The sequence below is a fragment of the Penicillium taxi genome (genome assembly GCF_028828555.1).
Source record: "Penicillium taxi strain IBT 34144 chromosome Unknown utg000002l_segment0_segment0, whole genome shotgun sequence".
Classification (NCBI taxonomy): domain Eukaryota; kingdom Fungi; phylum Ascomycota; class Eurotiomycetes; order Eurotiales; family Aspergillaceae; genus Penicillium; species Penicillium taxi.
Window position 1 is genome coordinate 2,663,300 of NW_026643204.1, and position 25,126 is coordinate 2,688,425.

The 25,126-nt window shown below is 46.8% G+C and overlaps 11 protein-coding genes across 11 annotated transcripts; 6 read left to right on the top strand and 5 right to left on the bottom strand.

Moving 5' to 3' along the window:
• Positions 1 to 2,239: 2,239 nt before the first annotated feature.
• On the bottom strand, positions 2,240 to 4,435 carry N7495_002903 (uncharacterized protein; the record flags this gene model as incomplete). Its single annotated transcript, XM_057205572.1, has 3 exons — positions 2,240 to 3,364; positions 3,423 to 4,229; positions 4,304 to 4,435. 3 exons carry the CDS (start codon positions 4,433 to 4,435, stop codon positions 2,240 to 2,242), a joined length of 2,064 nt encoding a protein of 687 aa, XP_057066179.1.
• Positions 4,436 to 4,676: 241 nt separating this feature from the next.
• On the top strand, positions 4,677 to 5,122 carry N7495_002904 (ATP synthase subunit e; the record flags this gene model as incomplete). Its single annotated transcript, XM_057205573.1, has 3 exons — positions 4,677 to 4,697; positions 4,776 to 4,965; positions 5,058 to 5,122. The coding sequence occupies 3 exons, from the start codon at positions 4,677 to 4,679 to the stop codon at positions 5,120 to 5,122; spliced, it is 276 nt and encodes a 91-aa protein (XP_057066180.1).
• Positions 5,123 to 5,595: 473 nt separating this feature from the next.
• On the bottom strand, positions 5,596 to 6,380 carry N7495_002905 (CSN8/PSMD8/EIF3K family protein; the record flags this gene model as incomplete). The annotated part of the gene is made up of 3 exons (XM_057205574.1): positions 5,596 to 5,864; positions 5,921 to 6,102; positions 6,166 to 6,380. The coding sequence occupies 3 exons, from the start codon at positions 6,378 to 6,380 to the stop codon at positions 5,596 to 5,598; spliced, it is 666 nt and encodes a 221-aa protein (XP_057066181.1).
• A 309-nt stretch (positions 6,381 to 6,689) lies between these two features.
• N7495_002906 (dolichyl-diphosphooligosaccharide--protein glycosyltransferase subunit STT3) lies at positions 6,690 to 9,185 on the top strand (the record flags this gene model as incomplete). Its single annotated transcript, XM_057205575.1, has 5 exons — positions 6,690 to 6,819; positions 6,871 to 6,894; positions 6,985 to 7,065; positions 7,143 to 8,862; positions 8,915 to 9,185. The coding sequence occupies 5 exons, from the start codon at positions 6,690 to 6,692 to the stop codon at positions 9,183 to 9,185; spliced, it is 2,226 nt and encodes a 741-aa protein (XP_057066182.1).
• A 572-nt stretch (positions 9,186 to 9,757) lies between these two features.
• N7495_002907 (uncharacterized protein) lies at positions 9,758 to 10,213 on the bottom strand (the record flags this gene model as incomplete). Its single annotated transcript, XM_057205576.1, has 3 exons — positions 9,758 to 9,837; positions 10,022 to 10,146; positions 10,200 to 10,213. 3 exons carry the CDS (start codon positions 10,211 to 10,213, stop codon positions 9,758 to 9,760), a joined length of 219 nt encoding a protein of 72 aa, XP_057066183.1.
• A 744-nt stretch (positions 10,214 to 10,957) lies between these two features.
• On the top strand, positions 10,958 to 13,613 carry N7495_002908 (RNA-processing protein PTA1; the record flags this gene model as incomplete). The annotated part of the gene is made up of 8 exons (XM_057205577.1): positions 10,958 to 11,295; positions 11,385 to 11,550; positions 11,612 to 11,742; positions 11,798 to 12,001; positions 12,058 to 12,406; positions 12,461 to 13,287; positions 13,344 to 13,414; positions 13,468 to 13,613. 8 exons carry the CDS (start codon positions 10,958 to 10,960, stop codon positions 13,611 to 13,613), a joined length of 2,232 nt encoding a protein of 743 aa, XP_057066184.1.
• A 1,787-nt stretch (positions 13,614 to 15,400) lies between these two features.
• On the bottom strand, positions 15,401 to 17,613 carry N7495_002909 (uncharacterized protein; the record flags this gene model as incomplete). The annotated part of the gene is made up of 5 exons (XM_057205578.1): positions 15,401 to 16,036; positions 16,093 to 16,579; positions 16,633 to 16,702; positions 16,756 to 17,293; positions 17,326 to 17,613. 5 exons carry the CDS (start codon positions 17,611 to 17,613, stop codon positions 15,401 to 15,403), a joined length of 2,019 nt encoding a protein of 672 aa, XP_057066185.1.
• Positions 17,614 to 18,330: 717 nt separating this feature from the next.
• On the top strand, positions 18,331 to 18,585 carry N7495_002910 (uncharacterized protein; the record flags this gene model as incomplete). Its single annotated transcript, XM_057205579.1, has 1 exon — positions 18,331 to 18,585. The coding sequence occupies one exon, from the start codon at positions 18,331 to 18,333 to the stop codon at positions 18,583 to 18,585; it is 255 nt and encodes an 84-aa protein (XP_057066186.1).
• A 992-nt stretch (positions 18,586 to 19,577) lies between these two features.
• N7495_002911 (uncharacterized protein) lies at positions 19,578 to 20,495 on the top strand (the record flags this gene model as incomplete). Its single annotated transcript, XM_057205580.1, has 2 exons — positions 19,578 to 19,880; positions 19,950 to 20,495. 2 exons carry the CDS (start codon positions 19,578 to 19,580, stop codon positions 20,493 to 20,495), a joined length of 849 nt encoding a protein of 282 aa, XP_057066187.1.
• Positions 20,496 to 21,851: 1,356 nt separating this feature from the next.
• N7495_002912 (uncharacterized protein) lies at positions 21,852 to 23,155 on the top strand (the record flags this gene model as incomplete). The annotated part of the gene is made up of 3 exons (XM_057205581.1): positions 21,852 to 22,009; positions 22,062 to 22,299; positions 22,367 to 23,155. The coding sequence occupies 3 exons, from the start codon at positions 21,852 to 21,854 to the stop codon at positions 23,153 to 23,155; spliced, it is 1,185 nt and encodes a 394-aa protein (XP_057066188.1).
• Positions 23,156 to 23,595: 440 nt separating this feature from the next.
• N7495_002913 (uncharacterized protein) lies at positions 23,596 to 24,747 on the bottom strand (the record flags this gene model as incomplete). Its single annotated transcript, XM_057205582.1, has 3 exons — positions 23,596 to 24,064; positions 24,132 to 24,430; positions 24,493 to 24,747. The coding sequence occupies 3 exons, from the start codon at positions 24,745 to 24,747 to the stop codon at positions 23,596 to 23,598; spliced, it is 1,023 nt and encodes a 340-aa protein (XP_057066189.1).
• Between the last annotated feature and the right edge of the window lie 379 nt (positions 24,748 to 25,126).

Below are 25,126 nucleotides of genomic sequence, written 5' to 3' on the forward strand. Positions count from 1 at the left end.
TTACCCCCTGTCCGACGTCAAATTAACTGCTCAAGGTGTCATAAGAAAGGTCATAGTATTACTAAATGTCAGAATCGTGTTATTTAGTCAATTTAATTATGTTATTGTGCTTAAATATGGAACTGAAATTTATGCGTTTTTTGAAATTCTGATGGGGTAACGGCTTAACAGGGATAACGGGTTAGCCGGGAAACACGTTACTGCTTCCTGAGAGCTTATGTAATGCTCAGACGCGTGCTCAGTTCTACTCAGGGAGCAAAAGCAGCGAAGGGGTGAGCACTAATACGGAAGGCGAATGCCAAGAGCTGGCATGGAAAAAACGGTACGGTCGGTACCTCGGTATCTCGGTATCTATTATTGATACTTCCTATTCATAGACCTATAAAAGCACCATTTAAGAAGAGAATGGATTAGAAAAAAAAATAATTCAATCATCGTCTCTCCATAAGGTCTTGTTGGATTAAAAGAGGAAGTGATGCTGTATCAAATCTTCGTGAATTTTCCATATTGATTATTATTTGATTTATTCAACAATGGGAATAACATCAACATTGAAATTGAAAATGAAAATGAAGGTGCATTAGAGCTAGCTGCTACCTAGAAATGTATCTTTACTACTTCTTTCAAGTATGGATATAGCTCCATGAAAGACTCGAGCTACTCTTCTTCCCGATCACTATGATTATCCCATTTACAGGAAGCTGGTTGAGTACCATAGAAAGCGTGGTTTTCAGATCTTCGGACAACGGCGTATTTCTTGTTCGGGGAATATCCCCCTTATCATTTGCAGTTGACTTTGACTTCAATTGGGATGGGTTCTCAGGTGTCACAGGTGGCGACATATACAATCGAGTCCAAGGGAATAAGTCCGAGCCGAGCAGGATGAACCGTATTAAGTGGACAGCGCTTTAGGGCCAGCAAGGGGTTAGATGATATAAACAGCACAAGTCTTGAAAGGGCATTTTGTGCAGTATCCTGTACTAACCACCAGTAAGCAATGCGATATCTGCTGTAGCGGGCAGCACCTACTTCATAGAATTATAGATGCCTATCCAGTATCGACGATGGAAAAGATTGAGGTAGCTGAACATTATCCAAGACGCTTGATAGCAAATAACCCAATGCTAGTAATGATAAATCCACGGAGTGTATTATGTTGACCCATGTAAAGGGTCACTTGGACTAGGGCTACTCATGAGTCATGGGCATATTGAAGAGCTGGACGCTGCTCGCTCCAGACCTCAGGGATCTGTGCATCCATTTCAACGATATATGCAGGTCCCGAGGTCTTCTGCGGCTCTGCTTTGATTTGGAAATTGAAGTTGGCGAAATTAACGGATAGTGTGATTCCGGGAGGTGAGAGTGCACTTAGGTATCAAACCAGGATCAGTCTGCATGAATCAATCGTGGCTTTTCAATGGCTTCACTTGAGTCGTCAAATGTCTTTCAGCGTCTTCATTTTGTTTAAATGGCAAGAATTCGCTCGTGATACACTAGAATCGAAGAAAAAACCTCGGTAGCGAGGTTTTCAAGGTTACCCTCGATCACCCCGGGGCCATTGCACCCAGTTACCATGACCGTTATAACTTGTTCGAATCGTACGTGGATTGGTGTTCGCGGGTATGATGCCTACCTAGTCGCGGCAAATGTTAAAAGCTATATGAAGAAGCTCAATTATGCGAATATTGAAGCAATAAAAGATCTTAGAATCAACAGCCCTGCTGCTTTTATATCTATTCTGGAGGCGTACTACTTTCTTATTCTATCTTCCCGTGTCCTAGATAGCTAGGTAATGAGCAGAACTTTGACAGAAATTAAGATAAATAGAGGGAGGGGGACAGAAGAATAAGAGAATTTTAAAGTAATACTAGCTTAGAGATCCGTCTACACTGTAGTTGGGATTGTTCAGGAATAATCTTCAGTGGAGTATACGAAACTCTAAAACTAGATCTACATATGCAAAAGATACGGATAAGAAACGGTGGTCGATGTGGCTATGGTTGATGAGTTTTCGAAGAGACAATACAGGAGCCTTTGAAGGTCTGTAAATGATCCGCTATAATTTAATATCGGGAACCTGTACTTTTGATAACGATATTCATGACGACGTTTGTTTACAAAGAATCCAAAGATCCTAAAAGTAAAAATGTCCATAAAATATTTTATTGAAGGGAAAAGGGGTATATGGCAATGAAACTGGCGAGGTGAAAGGGCTGTATGAATAGGAAGAGCAAATTGATCAGGCTACTCGGTCAGTCTGCTCCAACTTAGCCACTAACCGCTTCATCCCCGCCCATTCTTCGGCTGGTACCTCCTCCGGGGGTCCACCGAGACCCTTGCCGACTTCAAAGACAGTGATGACTCCATTGAGTCCACCGGTTGCCAGACGTCGTCCTTCTCGCTCCTCCCATGCAACCTTGTTGAGACTGCGGGTAGGAGCACTACCAGGACCACGAGAGGGTGTCGTTCTGACGGCCGGAACCTCGGTGTCTGTGTACAAATCCCAGACTTCGACATTGCCAGCACCGTCGACCAGGGAGAACACGCCAGGCCGATGAGGAGACCAACGTGCGTCATACACGACATCTTCGCGGGTGATATCCAAAATAGGAGATACCACCTGGGCAGTAGCAGTGGTAGATGTGATTGAGGCTGTCGTAGCCGGCGGCCGCACATGCCACAACTTCACACTCCAGTCCAGACTAGAGCTCAGCATCAAATCGCCCAGATCAACGGGACCCCGCGCTGGGTGGAATGCTGTAGACATGATCGGGGCGGAATGTCCGCGGTATGCCAAACGATGATCGGTACCAGCCTTAGCTCCGGCGCGGTCGTAACGATGGCAGGGGTAGATACCACCCTCTTCGGTACCAACAACAAAGAAAGTTGGATCAGATTGCGGGAATGACATAGTGGTAGGCGCGAGATCATCTGTTTTGGAAGGAGGGGGTGTGGTTAGCTCAAGGTACTCCTGTGGCTGGGAAAGCATATCTACAGTCCAGCCACAGACCACGCCATCTGTAGAGACGGTTAAAATGTTATGCGCATTCTGAGTACCAATGATAGAGATGCTGTAGACAGGATGGGTATGTCCAGATCCGGTGAGAGGGGTCTTTTGAACTGGAGCGCCTCCACCGGCGCGAGATGAACGAGTATCCCACAGGAGAACTTGCCCAGAATATGAACCTCCCACGATGAGGTTAGGGTGGAAAGGAGAGAACTTGGCAGTGAGGATGTCGGAAGTAGAATTGAATACATATTCAGGACGAGATTGCAGATGTTGGTTCCAGACCTGGACAAGCCCATCGGGTTCATGAGGGGCAGAAGGGTTCTTGGTGTAGGATGCCAAAACCAATTCAGGGAACTTCAATTAAATATCAGTTAGACGGGAACATTTTATGTGGCAAATAAAAAATCCATACCTTGGGAGAGAAGCTGAGATCGCTGATCATGCGCTTCTTGCTCCATCGCTCGTCATAGAACTGGCAGACCTCTCGAATGCCTCTTCGCTTCTTGCCTGTCTCTTCCTCATCTTCCAGGTCCCCATCAAAGCCACCAAGTTCGTAATCAGCAAGAACGTCATATTCTTCGTCCAGAGCCCGCTCAATGACCTTGGCTGATCGTTCCACGAAGTCCAAGAAGTCTGTTGACGAAGTTACAGCTTTTAACTCATCCTCGTCAAGAGTGCGTAACGGGTAGCGTGATTCATTGGCTGCTTTATCAATTTCGGTTTTTTTGGTTGCTTCCAATTCTTGCTCGATCTCTTTGCGAAGCTTTTGTCTGATTTCTTCATCGCGCTCTCGATCCCGTCGGCCACGCTTGCTTGACCGTGTTGGGTCGGCGGCGTCTTCATCATCCGAAGCGACAGACCCTTCAGGAGATTCTGGCTGTATATCTGCTTCAGTTTGAACAGCTTTACTGTACGTGACAACCTCTGGTCTGGGTTCAGGGGGCGGCGGGGCTTCAGCTACGGAGGCAATATATGGCTCCTCTCCAATAGTCTGCACAGCAATTGATTGTAGTTGCGGTCGAGACGAAGCAGAATATGTATCAACATTATCTCCACTGATTTGACTGGCGCTTATGACGGAATTTGGGCGGCTGCCTTTGCGAGATTGGCCTTCGGCGCCATGGCTGATCGAAGCTGATCCCGGGCGATCCACTAAACGAGAGATCAAATCATCAAGCTCAACTCTACTATCAGCTCGACTGTGAACTGGCGAGGTAATCTAGAGTCATAGCTTTTGTTAGACTTCAAATATGACCTTGAAACATGTTAGCTTCTTGGGAGGAGGGACAGTACCTGTGAAGCATCGCCGGCACTGTTCCGCTGGTTATTGAACTCTTTCTGGCGAAGTTCGCGTTGTTTTTTCAGCTCTTCAAGCTTCGCACGTTTAGCTAAAATTTCATTCTTGCGCTGTTGCATTGACGCCATCTTTGTTGGTGCCCCAAGTGATTGTAGATGTATGTATCGTGTTGCGCTTTATGTACGGGATGACATAAGCCAGAAGGTCCGAACGGCGCCGGAAAAACTCGCGCAGAACAAGGACCCAACCTCGCCTTGCCAAACCCCGAGAGCTTTAACTGCCATTGACGGTCGACTCCTGTTGAACAGTCCTTCGGTTTCCCGCTCTTTCTATTCAAATAACTTCCAAGTCCTCCGAGAACCTGCAAAAATGGCTAGCCAGGGTGTCAACGTGAGTACCATCTTCCCCGACGGCGCTTAACTCCCATATTGCGAATCTGGATGACTGACCACTTATACAATTCACCAGGTTCTCCGATACTCGGCCCTCGTTGCCGGTCTCGTATACGGTGTCTACCATCAGTCGTCCATCACTTCCCAAACCAAGCGCGCAGAAATCGAACATGAATACGCACGTAAGGAGCGCCTGATCGAGCAGGCCAAGGCCGAGTGGAAGAAGCGCACCACGCCCCAGCAGACCCAGACACAAACTAGCAGCCGTACGTTACACTTCAATTCTCTCAAACCTATACCGGAACTCGAAAGATATACGGTATATCCCAAATCGCTTGCTAACTGGTCTTCCCTATAGTCGTTACTGACATCTCGGATCCCAACTTCGACCTGGAGGCATTCTTGCAGGCCAAGGCTGTTTAGAATTCTTGAAGGAGATGAAGTGATATAGAGGGAAGGATACGCATCTTTTTGCGGAACTCGCACCTCAACCCAGGGTATCTGATGTGATTAGCTCGGGTCCATTTGTACGATTGTTTGGGGACGATTCATTCCCGAGTTTCAACATCGCGAGCGACGGATGTTAATGATCTTTTATTTGATACGTTCTCTTTACTCATCGTTTTAGACGTCATTATCCTTCTGGTCTTGTACATACCCTGGGCTACCGTGCGTCTGTACACTACAGTTTGGACCACAAGAAAGAGCAAAAAGATCGTTAAGCATCTCGGTGTTTCTTTGAAAGCCTCTATTAAGACCGGCATAATATTCATTTCACGCAATTTGTCCTGACGGGGCTATTTAAGACGATAATAGGAAAATGTAGACATATCCCAAAAGCAAGGGAAGATCAAATCGCTCATACCGCCCACTACAGCCCTTCATACTCTGCATATTCAGCTTGTCCAGTTTGATAACATGGACATTGTCTCACGAATGCTGTTAAAGGATACCTGATCGGTGGGTGGTACACTTATCGGGGTTGGATGTAGTAGTTGAGTTTCCGAGTCCCATTTCCAGCCACAATCAGTAAACTTTTGTATGATGCTCGTATCCCCGTTCTCTGCGGCTTGTGCGTCGAGGCCCAGATATGTTGCTGCCACGGCAGGTCGAATTGCTTGGTAGGAAGTACTGACTTTGATCAAAGTCTGGTTTTGGAAAGAGCCTGTGCGAATGAATATTAGAAGCAATGAATTACACGGGAGCATCTGAATCACATACTTTCATATCGCAGTACCAAGGGCTGTACGGCCTCAGCCCATGGCAATGTCTGCAGGATCCGATATACTGAGCTGTACTTGGTTTGCCAGATTGATTGCAACAAGGAGTGGCAGTTCTTTAAAGAGGCATCCTGTTGTCGTAGGGGTTCGGGTATTCTTTGAAGCAATGCACGAGCTTCTTGTCTGTTTTCATATAGATTTCGTGAGCTGTTGCGACTTCTAAGAGGGATCTAAAGTAGTACTGACATCTGGTCCGTGATGAGGTGGGCGAAGAAGAAGGAGCAGTAAAAGAGGCTTAGTAGCTCGGGGTCAGTACTGCCAGTTTCTGGCTGGCCAGTGCCTGCCGATATCAAACTGACTTCAGTTTCATATTTTGATAAAATTTCGAAGAGCTGTGTCGGAGGTATATTTGAAGCTGTCAACTTGGCAAGCTGGTCGTTGGATAGCGGGGGTAGTTCCATTTTGCATTAGAAATTGGAATCCCTCGAGATTCCTTAGTGATTTCCAATGTGAGTTCAGTATTTAAAAAAAGATTCCTCTACGATGTTGGGGAAAAAGGAAGGTCAGGTTAGTTGGTGCGGGGAGAGAATCGGAGACGCCAAGACTACTCTAGACGGCTGCCAAGACCTTTAGAAAGACCACCTTGCGCAGCTTCACCCTTCAACAACTACCAGCTCAGGCCAACATTGGTATCTCCGCCTTCGTTCCTTTTTTCATGTTTGTCTGAATTTGTCAATTCTGGACTTTGCTCCTCATATTTCATGGCCATTATGGCCGAGTCTTCAATCAATGTTTTGCTGAAAGGCAGCTCCGGCGAAACTACGCGCGGTCTATTGCGGATCATCATCCTATTAACAATTGCGGCGGCGGCTGTCAGCAGTCGTCTGTTCAGTGTTATTCGTACGTATGAAGTCAATTCTTGACAGAATGTATAACTAACACAATCTCTAGGATTTGAAAGTATTATTCACGAATGTACGGTTTCCCCCATAGCACTGGCTGTATACAGCGTGTCAACATCCAAAACTTGAGAATCCGAGAAATTGACTTTTTTACGAACTACAGTCGACCCCTGGTTCAACTTTCGAGCAACAAAATACCTAGTCCAGAATGGCTTCTATAGTTTCTGGGATTGGTTCGATGACCGTATGCTCTTCCCCTCCCCTCGGCTTGCGCGTCCAGCATCACAGTATAGTGCTCATATGAATTGCTTCTCTTTATAGGAACTTGGCATCCCCTGGGCCGTGTCACTGGTGGCACATTATATCCTGGTCTCATGGTTACCAGTGGTGTAATCTACCACATTCTCCGCTTCCTCACTATCCCCGTCGACATTCGAAATGTTTGCGTTTTGCTTGCCCCGGGCTTTTCAGGCCTCACGGCTCTTGCTATGTACCTCCTAACCCGCGAGATGTCGCACTCGCCATCTGCTGGTCTACTTGCTGCAGCCTTTATGGGTATTGCTCCTGGTTATATCTCTCGTTCCGTGGCTGGCAGTTACGATAACGAAGCCATTGCCATTTTCCTGTTGGTTTTCACCTTCTTCCTGTGGATCAAGGCTGTCAAGAATGGCTCCATCATGTGGGGTGCCTTGACTGCCTTGTTCTACGGCTACATGGTGTCAGCCTGGGGTGGTTACGTCTTCATCACCAACCTCATCCCTCTCCATATCTTCGTCCTTCTTTGCATGGGCCGCTACAGCAATCGCCTGTATATCAGCTACACCACCTGGTATGCTCTCGGAACTCTAGGCAGCATGCAAATTCCTTTCGTAGGATTCCTGCCCATTCGAAACAGTGACCACATGTCTGCGCTCGGTGTCTTTGGATTGATTCAGCTTGTGGCATTTGCCGAATTCGTACGGAGCTACGTACCTGGCAAGCAGTTCCAGAAGCTACTAACTTCCATGATCCTGCTCACTGTCGGTGTTGGGCTTCTCGGCCTTATTCTGCTCTCTGTTTCTGGTGTCATCGCCCCGTGGAGTGGTCGTTTCTACTCCTTGTGGGATACTGGTTATGCTAAGATTCATATTCCGATCATTGCGTCTGTGTCCGAGCACCAGCCTACCGCTTGGCCCGCCTTCTTCTTCGATCTGAACTTCTTGATCTGGCTCTTCCCCGCCGGTGTGTTCATGTGCTTCCAGAGTCTCAAAGATGAACATGTGTTCGTTATAATCTACGCTGTTCTCTCCAGCTACTTTGCTGGTGTCATGGTTCGTCTGATGCTGACTCTGACTCCTATTGTCTGCGTTGCCGCGGCCTTGGCCCTGTCAAACATCCTTGACAACTTCCTGGTGATTGGCAAGCCCAACACGGAGGCTCCAGCCAAGAGTATCGATGATTCCAAGTCACTCAAGTCAACTCAGAAGCCAGTTGTTGGTGTACACTCTTGGTTCTCCAAGACTGTTGTATCCTGCTCTATGACTCTTTACCTTCTTCTGTTTGTTGCGCACTGCACTTGGGTTACCTCAAACGCCTATTCTTCTCCATCTGTTGTCCTGGCAAGCCGTATGCCCGATGGAAGTCAGTTCATCATCGACGACTACCGTGAGGCATACTACTGGCTTCGTCAGAACACGCCCGACAATGCCAAAATCATGTCTTGGTGGGATTACGGCTACCAGATCGGTGGTATGGCTGATCGACCCACTCTGGTTGACAACAATACCTGGAATAACACCCACATCGCTACCGTGGGTAAGGCCATGAGCTCTCGCGAAGAAGTCAGTTACCCGATTCTGCGTGCGCATGATGTCGACTACGTTCTGGTTGTTTTCGGTGGTCTTATTGGCTACTCTGGCGACGACATTAACAAGTTTTTGTGGATGGTCCGTATTGCCGAGGGCATCTGGCCCGACGAGGTGAAGGAACGCGACTACTTTACTGCCCGGGGCGAGTACCGCGTTGATGATGAGGCTACACCAGCCATGCGCAATAGTTTGATGTAAGTGTTGAATCCGTATTATCCTACTGTAGCGATAACTAACCCTCTATAGGTACAAAATGTCTTACTACAACTTCCAGACCATGTTCCCAGCCGGTCAAGCCATGGACCGAGTCCGTGGATCGCGATTGCCAACTGAAAGCCCGACACTCGACACCCTTGAGGAAGCCTTCACTAGTGAGAACTGGATCATTCGTATCTTCAAGGTGAAGGATCTGGACAACTTCGGCCGCGACCACCACAACGCCGTTGCCTTTGACAAGGGTGTTAAGCGCAAGCGTGCTTCCAAAAAGAAGGGTCCTCGCGTTCTGAGAACCGAGTAACTTTCCAATTTGTTATAAATATTTGTTTTGCTGTCTCTGATATATTGTCACATTCCATGGCACATTATAGCATTGTCGTACTCCGTCTGTATGTTTTCTTGTCTGACTGGCGAAAATAATCTAGCCAAGCAATGATATTGTAAAAAGGCCTATATACCGCCTTTCTGGGGGGGGGGGGGGGGGGGGGGTTAATCTCCTAGACGTATGATGTATCTATCATCTAACACCATGGTTCCAATTGGTAGTATACTGCGAGTAAGTAAGAGAAGAGATTGGCATTCATAGCTGGAACCTATGTACAATACACATCCCAGCCAATACACCCTATGCAGTACAAGTTGTAGATGATAATAAAACAGACCCACTGGACCGTAGGCCGAAAGAAAAGAACTTCTGTTCCAAAGACTCCATAACCCCCATTTGCTCCATTTCTGTTATCTTGAGGGATCATCCCAAATAGTGCGATTATATGATACACCCAGAATACCAATTTGTGATCTATCCACATTAAAGTTGGATTTCACGTCTTATTGGAACCCCATACGCTGCATGGGTAAAGGGTAGGCTCATATTCATTTCTTCTGCGCGGGAGCTTCGGGGACCTTGACTTCGGAGAATTCTTCTTGACCGACAGCTTTGATAGTATAGGAGACTGTTGGGGGAATAACATGTCAGTGTATTGGTTCTAATAAGATTTATATCCTGCGTTGAGAGTCCAAGTGGGCTTTCAATGACTGCCGCATGAATTGGAGATTGGACCCATTCCATGACTTCATGATCCCATAGATCGCTAGAATGAGGATAAGAGACGAGGTGATGACACATAGAGCACGTACAGACGCCAAGTGAGAAGGCTACGAGGATGGTCCCTGTGATGGCGTTCTTGAACAGATATGGACGGCGGGCACGTAGGAGTGCAGCACCGGCCCGGTAGTCCTTGCCGTAGTAGGTAGAGTTGAAGCTATGGAGGGTCAATTTACTGATACAACAGATAGAGGAGTATAGTAGACGTACATTCCGACAGCCATGACGTGCGAGTTGTGGCAGAAAGTGAAGGAAGTGAAGTAAGTGAAGTTGATTGTCTGATGCGCAAAGTCAAGGCAAAGTCTTGGCATCGGGACTTGACTTAGTATACTCAAGTATCAACTTTCTATATCAATCTTTAGTCATTGAAATTGCAGTGGGAGCTTATTTCTAAACTCCTTACAATACTCTGTACAGTATTCGATATTTTAGTTGTGAAAGTCAACCCGGACTGGGCTTTTTTGGTCTTTGTCTGCTTATTTACTGCATTACAGGCTACAAATTTCAGGCAGTCCTTTACTGCCTTAAATTCAGATGAAATCAACTTGCCCTCAATTAAATCTAAATATAACTTCACTCAAATTGAGAATCGTAATCTTATATAAAAGAATTAATTGAGATAATTAGCTTGTCGGAGAAAACGGTATCGATAACTTTCAAAACCCCAACTTTTCTCGGCCCCTGCGCACTTTTTACTCTCCAATATGCACCTTTAGTCCTTCAGCTCCATAATACCCGGATCACACCTTTTCTATCTTCTTCCCATCCTCTGTTCATCATCTTTCTATCATCTTTCCATATTCAAGTGTCTAGCTCCAATCTCGGAGCTTAATATTTACGCGCATCAGCTCCGCTTCCCCTGCAGCTCCATCCGCGTTCCGACACCAGAAGACATCTATCGCTAGCCCGTACCATTCCAGCTCCATACCACTCCATCTATCGCGTACCACTCCCTCCCTTGAGCCATGATGGCTCAATCGACCGATGAGGCCGCTAGTCAGCTTAATCAACTCAATAATGCCCGAAATCTCGTTCTAGCGGACGCCGCATTCTATCCGCAGATCGCGACCAGCATCCTTCCTATCGTCGGCGCCAACTCGAGATTTGAATTGAGAAGATGGGGTGCTGAATTCTTGGCAGAGACTTTTTCCAGTCCAATCCTGCCTGCGCCACAGAAGGAGCAGCTCGCGCCTAATGTTCTCCAGTCGATTCAAGAGATTCTCATACTGCCGGAGACAGATACAGCGGTTTTACAGAGCTTAGTACAAACAGCCGCCAGCTTATATCCTTTGATATTTCGCCATGTGTAAGTTCTTCTCTTTATATCTCACTTATTTGAGGGACTGCGTTCTGGAGCTGGCGTAGTCATGGCCGCTAACACTCTTTCGATGACAGTGTGAACCACCCCGAGGATGGCAAAACATGGGAGACTATGAATGCGATTAAGCAGGATATCCTCCGACGAATGGACTCTTTCCCTGCTTCAGCCAAGGTTTGCTGTGTCAAGTTCCTTCAACGAGTGGTCCAGGTTCAAACACCGGGTCTGATTTCAGACCCTAGGGTAAGTGTTACGAGTACCCCACATCTTTGTTGACATCCTATTGATATATTATCTGCAATAGAGACCCGAACAGAACGAGACTTCGCTCGCGATTGTCCCTCGGGGTCACTCCCTTCTTTCCATCCCGCAGCTTGAGGCCGAATCATCAGGTCTTCTCGATCGCCTACTTGGTGTTTTTCAAGAAGATATCAGGTATTTAGACGCGACAGTAACTATTTCAAAGAATTATACTAACAATAATTGACAGTGATCCACTACTCGTCAATGCGACATTGAACTGTCTTGCGCCTCTCATCCGGACACGCCAAAGTATCGCGAGTAAGATCATTAATGTTGTGCTGGAATTCTATCCGGCAAAGCATGTCCGCCCTCCTTTTACTCCAACCGTTCGCATTAGCGTCAAGTCAATGGAGCGTACAGCTCGAGCTTTGATTATCAATCTCGTAAAGAAGTATCGTGAACCAATTGCCCCAGCAAAGTAGATCAAGGCTCACAACTATGTCACAGGAATCCGAATCATCCTATGTTAGGGAAAATGCAGGTGTACATTGAGCGCCTGATACAATCCAAACTGGAGGTGGTAGATGATGCGTCTCGAAAGCGTGGATTATCTACGGAGCCAACAGATGGCTTGGATAGTGCGAAACGGGCCCGTATCGATGATGCCACTCCCCCATTGCTCAAGGTCCCTCCCCTACCTCCAGGACCTACGAGTTACGACCAACTTTTCACACTGACCCAAGATGTTGGACTTTCCTCGTTCGACGTCAAGCAACTTCCTCCCGATCTGATCCTGAAGATCGCCGTACCTCTTCTTGCGCAAGTAAATCCGGCAATGCTCACACAAGCTATTGAGGTTCGTATTATTATGACGCATTTTCTTGGACAGCGATTGAAATCATATATCTAGGCAGTTCGTGGTCGATATCAAACTATAACGAAAGACCAAAATCTGAAGCGCCAACAGCAACAACAACAAGCCCTGGCAGCTGATGGGGATGATGATTACGAGCCTGAGTACTCGCCCATGGATGTGGCGGAAAACGACTCGTATGAGGCCGGGGATGATGTGGCTCAAATAGCGGACCCCGAACCCGACTTAGTCTCCTTGGGTCCTTTCGTCCTGCCCCCGCCGCCTCCTCTAGATGAGGAAGAGGCAGGAGAAATTGGACGTGGTGCTGTCGCACGAGTATTCAGCATGATTAATGTTGCCGAAGCAGATACAGCTGCGCCTACCGGCAAACAACAGCAACTGGGCTTTTCACGCTTGGCGGCTAGTACTTTCGATCGGGACGCCTGGGTTGTCCTTCTCACTCGACTGGCCACCCGTGCACCAGCTGGTCTGGAAGGTAGTGCCGAGGCAGGTCAAGGAAAACCAACCACTATATCTGATTCCATTCGCCAAACACTATATCGCTACATTCTGGAGGACTTCCGTGCTCGCGTCACCATCGGTATCTCCTGGTTGAATGAAGAATGGTATAACGACCGCATTCAGATGAAGGCTGTGGCTTCTCAACGTGACGAGAACGAGGAAGGATCTATCGTCCCGATTCACTATGACATCTGGGTACTTCGACTCCTTGACGGATTCATCCCGTATCTGGACTCCCGTGATATCAAGGTATTGGTGCGCTTCCTCAGCGAGATTCCGGAAGTCACCGTCGCCATTACTCAACGCGTGGCCAGTCTGGCCAGGGACCCTGAGCGAGTCAATCTCTGCGTTCAAGCACTAATGTGAGTTTAAATTCTTTTCAATCTAATATTCCATACCCTAACATACTGTGCTCCAGGTATCTGATCATGTTCCGTCCCCCTGCGCGCGAGATGTGCCTGAATACACTTGAGGACGTGTACCAAACCTGTAAGTCGTCCACCTCAATCAGTCCATTTCAAATATCTAACGTATCATCTTAGACGAAGAGTCTCGCCCGGCAGCTGGCAAGGTCCTGGCCAAATGGCGCCCCCAAGCAAAACAAGATGAATCAGTCGCCAATGGGGTTGCGGAATCGACAAGTACTCCACAACCGGAGGCTACAGCTGCTACCACGGCCTCGGAGTAAACTTCATTTTTCTCTCAGAAACAGTGAAAAATCTCTGCAGATGCTTCGTATGCAGGCTAGCAATCTTTATTTCTATTGGTCCAATTACCAATCGCCTGCCTTTTTTCAAATTTGGGAGTCGAGCAATATCAGATCACGTGACTAACTATAATCCTGGCCAAGGTCACTCACTAAATATCAATATCCAAGCTACATTTCTTTATATGATTCAACCACCTACTGTCTAAACAGTATATTATCTATGTTTCCTTCCCACTACTTCATCTCTAAAGTGATGGTGGCAGGTCGATGAAGCCAGGTACAAGTGGTTTCATTTTGCTTAGTCGGCTAACTAGGTACCTCGTAGAACAAGGTTCAAGATACAAACTGAGCCAGGCAATTATGTGAGGTATCAGTGATATGGGCTGAAAGCTTGCACCCGTCCCACCATAGCCCTCTCCCTACCAGAACTTACCTAGCGTCGTCAGAAGTTGGCTGCATTTGGCTATGGTGCTGCTGTCTCATGGATCTCATTTATCGCCTTGACCAATTTTCAATACAAACTGCCACTTGATTGATATCGAGCTTGTTATCAATCATTGCCGCGGCGAAACACTACGAAGGTCTTGTCCAAGACCTTCCTTGCTCTTTAATATTCTGCGGTGATGGAAACAAACCGGCATGGAGATTCATATCTAATGCCTGGCTGCAGGCAGACATATCCGTATCCTTCCTGAGCTTTTCGAGCACCTACATATCCTGATTCCATTTGCTATGGTGGAGCCGCTAAGGCTCATTCAAACCTGGACTTGAATCATGCATCTCAATTTCTGCATCGTTGCAGAGCGGTTTAAGTAAGTCTCTGCCAATGATCGAGGTGTCGTTCTCTGAAGTTGCGAAGGATTAATATGATAATGCTTAGCTACAATGATGGGAAATCTAAACGCAGTCTCCTCATAATTGTCATTCAAATTCTCTTCAAGATCTCTAGTGTAGTATCTATAATATGAGTTATAGGTAAATCTAATGGGAAAAGATAGACTTGCCATTTGAACTATATTTGTTACACCTAAAAAACTTCTTGGTCGACTTTATAAAGACAGAACCAACGATAATGGTATGTACATAGATAAGAGAAGAGGCCAGCTCATTGCAGTTTCCTTCAAAGATGAAGGAAAACGTAAAACTCCAGCTAATAACTCCGAGTGTAAGAAATTGAGAAAAGAAGAGTATTCATATCGTAGAAATGTAGAAGAAACAAAAGATTAAAAGGCGATTCCCATCCATTCCCATACACCTACACCATCACAAATGATAAATGATAAATGATATGAAAAAAAACCCATCCGTCCATAGAGAGGGCGGGCAGATAAACATCATATTTCCAAGGTTCCTCGGATTGTTGCACAAGCTTAAATCTGGCAAATCCTTCCAAAAAAAAAAAAAAACTCGACATGATACTCCGGGGAACATGCTCGCAACATGCTCATAGCATGCTGCCATATTCTTTTTCTAGCTCGGAACGCTGATCAGAATACAGTTGCCTGTATGGCAATAGTAGAACAGGAGGGGGATAATAATGCTAAGGGAGAAGAAGCTGCAGGGATAAGAGGAGGATGATGATGTTGATTATGATGTTGATGGAGGAAGGGGTGTGAATTTCATTGGATGCATGTTTCAGTCTTTCGTCGGACAGAGTATTCTCATCTTCTTCTCGACCATAAGTTCTGTCGTTGGGTATCACTTAACGCGCGATATGGTTCGCGCCAGGGGCTGATAAATCAGCTTGAGAGTGGTAATGCAGTGCATCAACCGTCTTGGATGTGAGATTGGGAGAAGTCTCTAGTTTCGTGGGCGACCTGGGATGGTACATTCGTTCTGGGAGAGGGAGGGGAGAAGATGGGAATGCGGGAAGTAGTATCGAGAGCAGGATTATGGCTTAGATGCGGGAGGGGTTTTCGCATATCTAGTGGTGAGGAACTTTGAGACCGAAGACCGGATGTGTGCTCAATCTCGTAGTCCGGCTTGAGGAAAGCTTCACGGTTTTGATGTTGAGGCCCCTGCTCAGTGCCATAGGGGGTATTGTTGGCTGAAGAATTGGCAATCGAGTTATTCTCGGGGATAGTGGATGCCGACCCGTTTGGCGCGTTGATGTCAACCATGCGCTTTTGAGCTGTCGGTGTTACATATGATGATGCTTGCTGAGGATTGAAGGCTTGCCCTTGGGGCCGATGTTGATGAGAGTACTGGAGTAGCTGTGTATGTTGTGACTGCTGTTGATGGATCGGATGTTGAGGATTGGCCCAAGGTGTTTGCTCCAAAAAGGCTTCCTCGGCGGCTGTTCGGAAAGCATTGGATGACATGGCCGACATGGCACCTCGAGGAGGTAGTAATACAGAGGAGTGCCTCGGAGCCGAAGCCCGCGATTGTGATTCGACAACGATCTGCAAAGTCGATATTAGTAACATGAAAATAGTCAGTAGGAAAGCGCTCCACTTACCCCCATCTTCTCCAAGTCATCCTGCAATTCGGATGGTCGGGCACCTGCCAAAGCCGGCGCAGCTGGGAAACCTACATATTTCGCAACACCAGCCATGACCGACACTTCTTGGTTGTAGGCGGTTTGATGTGCGATTTGTTGCGACCGACGGGTTGGGAAAGGTATGATGTGATGTGGACTCAGCTCATCAGTCTTGAAACGATCATGCTGGATATCATAGAACTGCTTGCTAATTGCGCTTGAGTGGCGTTCTCGCACGTCTCGAACATTCTGGAAAAATGTACTGTTTATTTGTGCTCGTTCGGCCAGGCTCTTTTTTATCTGAGACTCGGTACGATAACGAAACAGGGTTTCCTCGTATTTCAGCTTCTCATCCCGTTGACGTTCAACGCATTCGATCTGGCGCAAGAACTCGGGATGTGTCGGGAAAGGACCGGAAAGCATTTCAAGCTCACGGTCAAGCTTTGCAATTTGTTCGTCATAGATCCTGTAACTTTGGTGAGTAAAAGTCGCAAATGTGGGGACTAATAGAGCGCTTACTTGTCTCGTAACGTTGCGAATTCTTTCTCCAGTGTCGCCAAGGACTCCATGGCAGACATTTTCTTCGCAGCTGTATAGACAATTAGTGGGTTGTATACCTCGCGTCGCCATGGGAAGACCTACACTCTTCTTCAGCTTTGGCGGCCGTCTGAGCATCAACGGCTTCCTCGACGCGTTCATTGGGCTCTTCATCTTCTCCAAGGTGATCATCAGCAATATTTTCTGCGATACCACCGCCACCTTCAATCTCTCCATCCACCTCTGGAGCTCTCTTTTTCCTACCCTTGCCTTTTTTGCCTTTTTTGCCTTTGGTCGGCACAGCAGGGAGATCTGGCTCAGGGATATTGTCCACCGGCAATTCTTCTTCCATAATGGAGGTAAGTTCTTCAATTGGCTCTGGGGAAAGAGGAGTATCATCGTCGTCAATTGGATCACTCAGTTCACTCTTGATGGAACTTCGGCGTTTCTTGAGCGGCTCATCATCACCCATTTCGGTTGCGGTGTCATCACCGGCCTCAAGGCGCTTTCGCTTCTTGCCAAATTCCTCTCCAATGTCAGGCAGGTTCTCGGTCAGCCCGTTGTTGTAAGATGCTAGGCGCGATTTGCTAGGTGAGTCGTCCACCAATTGCTCTTCACCGTCAACGTCGTCAAGCGTTGTAGACTGGTGGAGTTTACTCGGACTCGGGCCTACACTCCCAGCACTGACAACAATGTCCCGCTTGCGAATATTATGGGGGAGTCCTCGATGCGCTCGGTTTCGGCCTCAGAGTCGTTCTCCAATGGTCTCTCTGGTTTGGTCGAATCTTCAAAGTCGGACGGTTCGTTGTCTGACAGCTCATCGATTTCACTTAAACTGCTTGATCGGCCATCGTCCATCAGAGAATCATCCAAGAAGGGATTATGCTCGCCATTGATCATGGCAGCCTCCGTCCCCGTTGGAGGACCAACGGAGGTCTGCTCTCGGCTCTCGATCACCTCCATCTGGAGATTGGAAAGTATCGAAATAAAACAGGTGTGAGATGTGTATTCAGAGAAAAGTGTAATAAATGCCGAAAGTTGTTTTTTCAGCGGTGGTGGGTGTTGGTAGAGGACGGCAAGATCACTGATCGATCAGAAATGAGTTTGTTAGGGATTCTAGAGTAACCAAATAAAATATTAGCTCAATTGCCATATCAGCTGGACGATATAATCTCTTAAAAAAGCAGGTAGAAGAAAAATAGGCGGGTGGGTGGGAAATCGTAGGCCAGAGCCTACATAAGGCGGTGCGGAGATTGATCGTCGCCGGAACGCCCCCCAAGACCAGAGTCGGCAAGCGTCGCTTGCAGGAAGGACTTGTGACTGCGCAATCCCTGGGATCGGACCCAGAGCTTCCAAGAGAAGTATAACCGTTCTTATTTGTATAGGGCTGAAGAAAAGGTGCAGATGAGAGGTGAGGGTGCAAGCGACGTACTGTTTCAGCTATGCGCCGAGCAACGCTGGTAATGAGCAAAACTGCTCGCGACCGAGCACTAATCTCACGACCACCGCGTTGTTGGAACAAAAAGTCCTCTGATTGAACAATATCCACACGTCTTGTCAGTTTATTCCACCACTTGAACTTGTTCGGCCCACTGATGCGCCGGCTCTGGACGGCGAGGGGAGGTCAACTAGGGAAGCGGGCAGGATACCACAGTAGAGGATCGCGGGAGGGTATTCAGCATGGAGAGTTGTAAGATAGGCTTGGAAAGTGTTGACACAATCCTCGGAAGGACTGTGGGGAAGCAAATCGAGGGTAGTAAACAAGCACAAGAGAGAAAGAAACACAATAATCGCAATGATGGGGTCAAGCAACAGAAGCGAGTGATTGGGATTCTGCCGCGGCGAGCAATCTTACCGCCTGCAAAAAACTCCCAATCACGTGGGACTGACGTCGCCGAAGACGGATATGAAGAGTATTGGAGAAAGATTTATTGAAAGACTCGATAATTTAATCATGATGTGCTGTTGATTCTTCATTTTTGTGATTTGATTCTTGAAGATTCAGTGTCTTTTGTTTGATACCATCTCAAGTATGGAGTAAAGATTGATAGAAAAAGATATAGATAAACATCATAGTTTCAGCCAGTGACTAGCAAAATAGGCGTGAAATCCTATGTAATGAGTTTCGATAAGGCTAAGCTTGATATTTCTTGAAAGAAGCATGATTTAAATTCTTTTTTTTAGTAAACTCTGTACGATGTTGAATGCCTGAAGAGAGTCATGTGATAAGATTAGAACGCCAAGGCCGATAAGAAAACAAACGAGCTTTACAACTACTCCAGGGAACTCTCGGACTTCCTGAGACTGGTTGAATCTGCCATCTCAGAAACTACTGAGTATCCAGATTTGACTTCTTCAGGGAGGATTATCATTGTATCAAGTTTGCTCTTTTCTCTCTATCGAACCTTGGACTATCTTTTTAGACAAGAAATAAGTTGAGCAGCAGCCTCAAATGGAGAATACCTAGGTATAGGATATTTATGGATACCTAGATATTCATGGGTACATTAGTACTTGGACAGCCTAATAAATACCTATGAAGGTAGGGATTAAAGCCTCCACTACTTAGGTGCCATTCAAAATACCTTGGTACGAATACTAGGAAGTATACGACTGTCATTACTTGCTAGATGTCGTCATTTGTGACATCAGGTAGGATAGGATATAGAATTGCAATTACAGAGTAACAATCTTTCAATATGACCACTCATATTCTTAGAAATCATCTGTGGAAAGTTAAATAATCAGTTACTTGAACTTGCTCTCCAATAGACTTCTGATTAACTAAATAACTATGCTGCTTAGTTAGCGGTCAACTGCTTATCGATTAGGTCGCTTTAGTGGGGTCCCCCGGACTTCCACCTTTCCCTACTTGCAAAACTTCTAGCCTTCCATTCTTCAATTTCTACGCAGAGAATAAGAAAAATATGTTTTCTCTATCTCGTCTTTTTCCAAGATCTCCCAGAGATTCCATCCCGGATGACGCCTCCGACAAATCATTCCAAGCTACAGAGTTCTTTCCTAGTGTATTTGATGTGCTGAAAGTTCGGTTTCTTCTCCAATGGAAACTCAAAGAAGGCCTTCCTGTAGAATTGATTGACGCCATCATTGATGAAGCCGAGTACTGGCCCTCGACCGAGTGTCACATGGAAGACGAGACACGTAGAGTGATCCATAAAGACCGGGACCAAGTTCTGATGAAGACGGTGCCTCTTTGTTTCGATAGAGCTGTTTGTCTCTCATCCAAGGTCCTATCTGTTCACAGATCAAGCCAACTAACTACTAGTTCCATGATATAGATTCTACAACAATCCGAGTCTCCTTCAGCACTTCCTCATCGATCCGAACATCCTTGCCGCAAAATCGTCTTTCAACTCGCATCCCACGACCAAGGAGGTGGTGGGACACGAGGAGGTGATATGTATAATGAATCATGGACTTGGTTTGATACAGAAGTTATCCATAATGCCCATACTTTGGGCATGTATTCCGAGAATACAGAGAATGAGATTCTAGATAACGAACGCGGCCAAATTGAGAAATCATATGCACCAGACGATGAACTCCTTCTCCCACGAGGCAATAAATTGCAGGTGAATCGTGTTCGGAGCAACGAAACACATAATGTGAACATCACCTGGAGTTATCTAGACTCTGTCCACCCAGATTCCGATGAAGCATTTGGCATCGAGCGAAGCCAAGGCCGTGGTCGGTTGACACTGGATGGACATGGCGTGCGGGAGATGAAGATTGGAGACTCGATCGCCGTGTGGGCACGGGCGAGGTTCCCAGGATGGTCGAATTATGTTTATAGTGCGAGTGTTCGAGTGTTTTGGGCCATTTGAATTCCATGTTACCCAGCCCAACATTTGCAGCACGCAAGGATCAGTAATGATTCACACCAACTCCGTCAAATTTCGAGCTGAATGAAATCTATCCAATAGATGTATTTAGGTAGCATTTAATACGCCATTTGTTCTCCTTGACTTGGAATTTATCTTCTACTCAATAACATCTGTAAATAATGTTCATAACGATATTTCATGAAGCAAGAATAAAGCTGGAAGTTCTGCTATGGAACCCTAGTTAACTACCATAAAACTTGATTATTAAGTCTGTTACATTCTTAGACTCAGGAGGTAGTTGCATATTCCATACCACAACCCCGAAGTATAGAAGCTCAATAGTTTATTCGATGACTGGTAGGTCTGACCTGTACAGACGGGGCATTTTGTTTTACTACTGGGCCACATTGTCGCGGACAATAGCATTTTGCCCGGAAGTTACTGATACTACGGTAGTTATTTAATTAAATATTTAAATACGACGTTAGTTAAATTTATTTATTATTTAAAATAAATATTTACTTAAATAGTGCTCATTTAGTCATTAGCCTATGACACGTGGTATTAGAGCCAAAATTATCAGGCAGAACTCAATCACGCAATTTCGCCAAGACCACTAAATCGACGCAGACAGCAGAGTATAAGAGCAAATGGCTTCCTCGAAGACTTTCTTCCCCTTTTCCCCCATAATTAACCCGAAAGCTGTCAATGATGTTGCTGTTAGCTCATCCAGCCCCCTCCGACATGCCTTCTTGAACCAACCTGGTTGTTACCTTTTGAGAAGTGACTCACCTCCCCATCTCTTCATCTAGGTACCGACGTAGCCGACAGGCCGAGACGGAAAGTCCTTCAGTGGGGCAGCTGCGTCAGTCATGTACGCCCAGTACTACGTTTTCTCGGCCGATCAGGATCCTCAATACAAGCGGTCAATTGGAAGTCAATAATCTAGGCCTGTGTCAGATACACTTGATTCGGGCGAGGACTACGAGGACAAGAATGAATATGGCATGATCTATGGAAAAGAGTGTTTGAGAAGGTCCAAAATGGAGAATTCGGCCCTTTTTAGTGTTCCACCTTCCTGACTGGATTTGGTTGCGTTATCTGCAGCCCCAGTGGTGAACCGAGACAACATTCCATTTTTATTTTTCGTTCCTGAAGTCTTGGCTTACACCGGAAGAACCAAAAACCCCCCCCCCTTTTGGCTTAATCCCCCTCATCTGATCAGTTTTACGCCCTGGTATTTTAGATCCGAATGAATTCATCTTTTTTTGCCCTTTCGCTCCATCCTAAATCTTCTCATTTTCCTATATTTTGTCTCAAATTTCTGACTCTGATCTACTCATTCTAATTTTCACGATGGCTTCTCGAAAATGCGCTGCTGTGGTTGTGGGCGCCGGTCCAGCCGGTGTGGCAGTCATGGGAAATCTTCTGGAGCGCCAGCTGGGCACAATAGCCTGGATCGACCCCAGTTTCGAAGCGGGTAGAGTTCATCGCAAATACCGCGAGGTTCCTAGGTTGGTGACTCTTGCCAGACTACGGGTGACGTCCCATTAACAGCCAAATCAGCAATACGAAGGTCTCCTTCTTCACGTCCTTCGCAACGGCTGTCCAGCCATTCCGGACTATAATCGATAATACACCCCTCCCGAATGCATTTTCTACAATGGCCAAACTAGACCAGGAAAAGACGTGCCACCTTCATTATGCGGCCGATATGGTCCGCGGACTCACAGACGGCCTCGTGAAGATGAAGCAGGTCTACGCCTGCCATGGCTTTGTCACATCAGCTAATCTAGAAGCTAAGGTTCGTGCTTGATCCCTCTGCAAAGATCGCCAGTCACGTATAAAGGCTAATGATGACGTGAATACAGCCTTCTAGCCCTTCTCAATGGACAGTACGCATTAAACAGAATGATTCTTCCGAGGAGCTTGAAATTGAGACTTCGCGCCTAATTCTATGCACTGGTTCCCACCCAACAAACCTCCCAGTCCCTGTCCCCGGACTCGATACTCAGACCCTGGACTTGGACACCGTTCTAAAGCCCTCCAAGCTCGCAGAAATCCTGCCTACACAAACACCTTCCACCATTGCCGTTGTCGGTGCGTCACATAGCGCCATCCTCGCTATTCTCAATCTCTTCCAGCTCGCCCGCTCCTCGCACCCCCAATTACGCATCAAATGGTTCACCCGCCACCCGCTTCGCTACGCCGAGGTCATGGACGGCTGGATTCTGCGTGATAACACCGGTCTCAAGGGCCATGCTGGCGACTTTGCCCGCGCACAACTAGAAGATGATAAGCTCTCGACCTCAGAGGTTGGTCAGTTCTTAACTAAGATCGATACCTCTGGCGGTGTAATCCGTGAATCATCTCAGTACCAGTGTCATCTTCCTGGATGCAGTTACATTGTCCAGGCCGTGGGCTATACTCGTGATCCATTGCCAAAGCTTACTAAGAATGGATCTCTACTCACCTTGGAGTTTGATCATGAAACAGGTCATTTCCATGAGCTCGGCAATGGCCCCGTTATTCCTGGCTTACATGGGGCCGGTATTGCCTTCCCTGGGCGTGTAGTCGATCCTCAGGGTAATGCCGAGTATGCTGTGGGTTTCTTCAAGTTCATGAAGTTCCTGAAGAAAGTTATTCCTACTTGGGTTTAGTGATGCTCTCAGCTGGTCTGGTTCCCTTTTTGATATTCTTATCGTCATAGTATTCTTTTTCAATTTCATCTCCGGCGCATGGCGTTGAGGTGGTGTAATTCTCATCAGCCACTCTTGCATCACATTGGCCTAGCTTAGTCTAGTGATCTTGACATTCAACATCGATATCAATCAATATGAAAACTTCCCGTGGTTACAACTAGAATGTGAGGACCTGTGAAATTGACGACCCCTATGGTTACACCATGGATCCTAGTAGCTTCCGACTTTAATCAAGCTCAATATATACCTCGCTTGAACTTGTTCCGAACCCATGGACCTCGAGTATTACATTAGCATACGTCCACGCCCTCGCTCTAATTACTTTTCCGTCATCCAAAAGTCCATATCTATCATCACATGAACATGAACAAACATTATCGAGGAAAAAAATCCCACATCTACATCACCATCAAAACCCCAACAACCCCAACCACAAGAGCGCCAGGTCTCACTCCAGCTGCAACATTACCCGTCTGTGTCGCAAAAGCCGCAGTCCCGGTAGCAGTAGCCTGGAAAGAACTCTGGCTTGCAACAGCTTTCTCATCATACCCAGTCGCAGTGACTGTCCAAGTAGTGGATGACTGCGACCAGGTGATGACAGTCCCACTGGGCGGAGCACTCAGCGTACCGCCGACATTGCGTAGAGAAGAAGTTCCATTCGAAGGATAGCTGCCTGGCTTGTAGAACTTGCCTGAGGGGTTGCTGAAGCCGGTGTTTTTGCATGCTGTGACGTCCATGTTGTTGCAGCTGTCCCAGGTGAAGTCTGTGATTGACGTATATAGATTTGGCCAGTCGGATGGGAAGAATATGGGCCAGAGGTCTGCGCCTGCAAGGGTTGGTTCGGTATCTGGACATACTTCCCAGGCGCTGTTGATATCTGTTAGTCTGTTCTGTTCTTCGAGTAGGTTACTTGGTTTCTGTTCTTATCACTTACGCTGAGATACTGGTGCTTGCTCCGCAACATGCACAGTTGGTTGCCGTCTCTGATATATCAGCCACATCGTTCAGATCGGACAGATCGGATACGGAAGATATGGTCTCATCGGTCACGTTTAGGATGCAGGAGACTTGCTCACTACGCGCTGTCAGTGTATTCTGGAGCACTTTGCCTAAATCACATGAGCAGCGATTCGGCGCATGATCTGGTGCTGGCCAGAAGGGGATCGGTTCAGCGGCGCTGGGGCAGATGGCGAAGTATTGCTGTACGAAAAGCTGGTAGTTGCATGAGTATACCTAGTCATTCCCCGTCAGCGTGTACCTAGATATAGATTTGAAATGGTGAGAGACATAAGTACCTGATTCCAGCAAGATTGTGCCATGCAATTGATATATTCCTGATGAGCACTGCAGCCACAGTCTACACTACAGTCTGCATCCCCATTGCACCTGCTTAAGCATGAACTCCACTTGCTTGCAACATCCTTGTTGCAGGTTGAGTATTCTGATGAGGCAGCGCAGTCTGCCGAGGTGATGTTTGTTTGTGCTTGGGCGACGTGCACGAGTCCAGTAAGAACTGTAGTGGTGAGGGCAATATGGATTATTGATGGCATAATGATTTAGTTTAGACTGGAGTTGTCTTCAGACTTTGATTGTTTCAAAAGAACACTTCCAACCTTCTTTGAGAGCCGCTCAGTACGTACTAAGGCAGCTGGGCATGTGTCTTATACTATATAGCCTTGAACTCCCAACAAGTCCTTCCCAAGCTACATAATTGACCTTCTTTTGTCTCTCAGAAGCCGCTAGTTTATGCACGATGGTGATGTCCGGTCGAGACGATCAATGCAACACAGACGGAGGTGTCATCTCTGGGCGAATGTCTGCAACAGAAACAGAATTATCGAAATGGCGATGCGCATCGATTCAGGAAGCGTAATGACCACCAGGCCCCTTGAACGATGGGACTGTGCAAAGATACCGTACATGGTACAC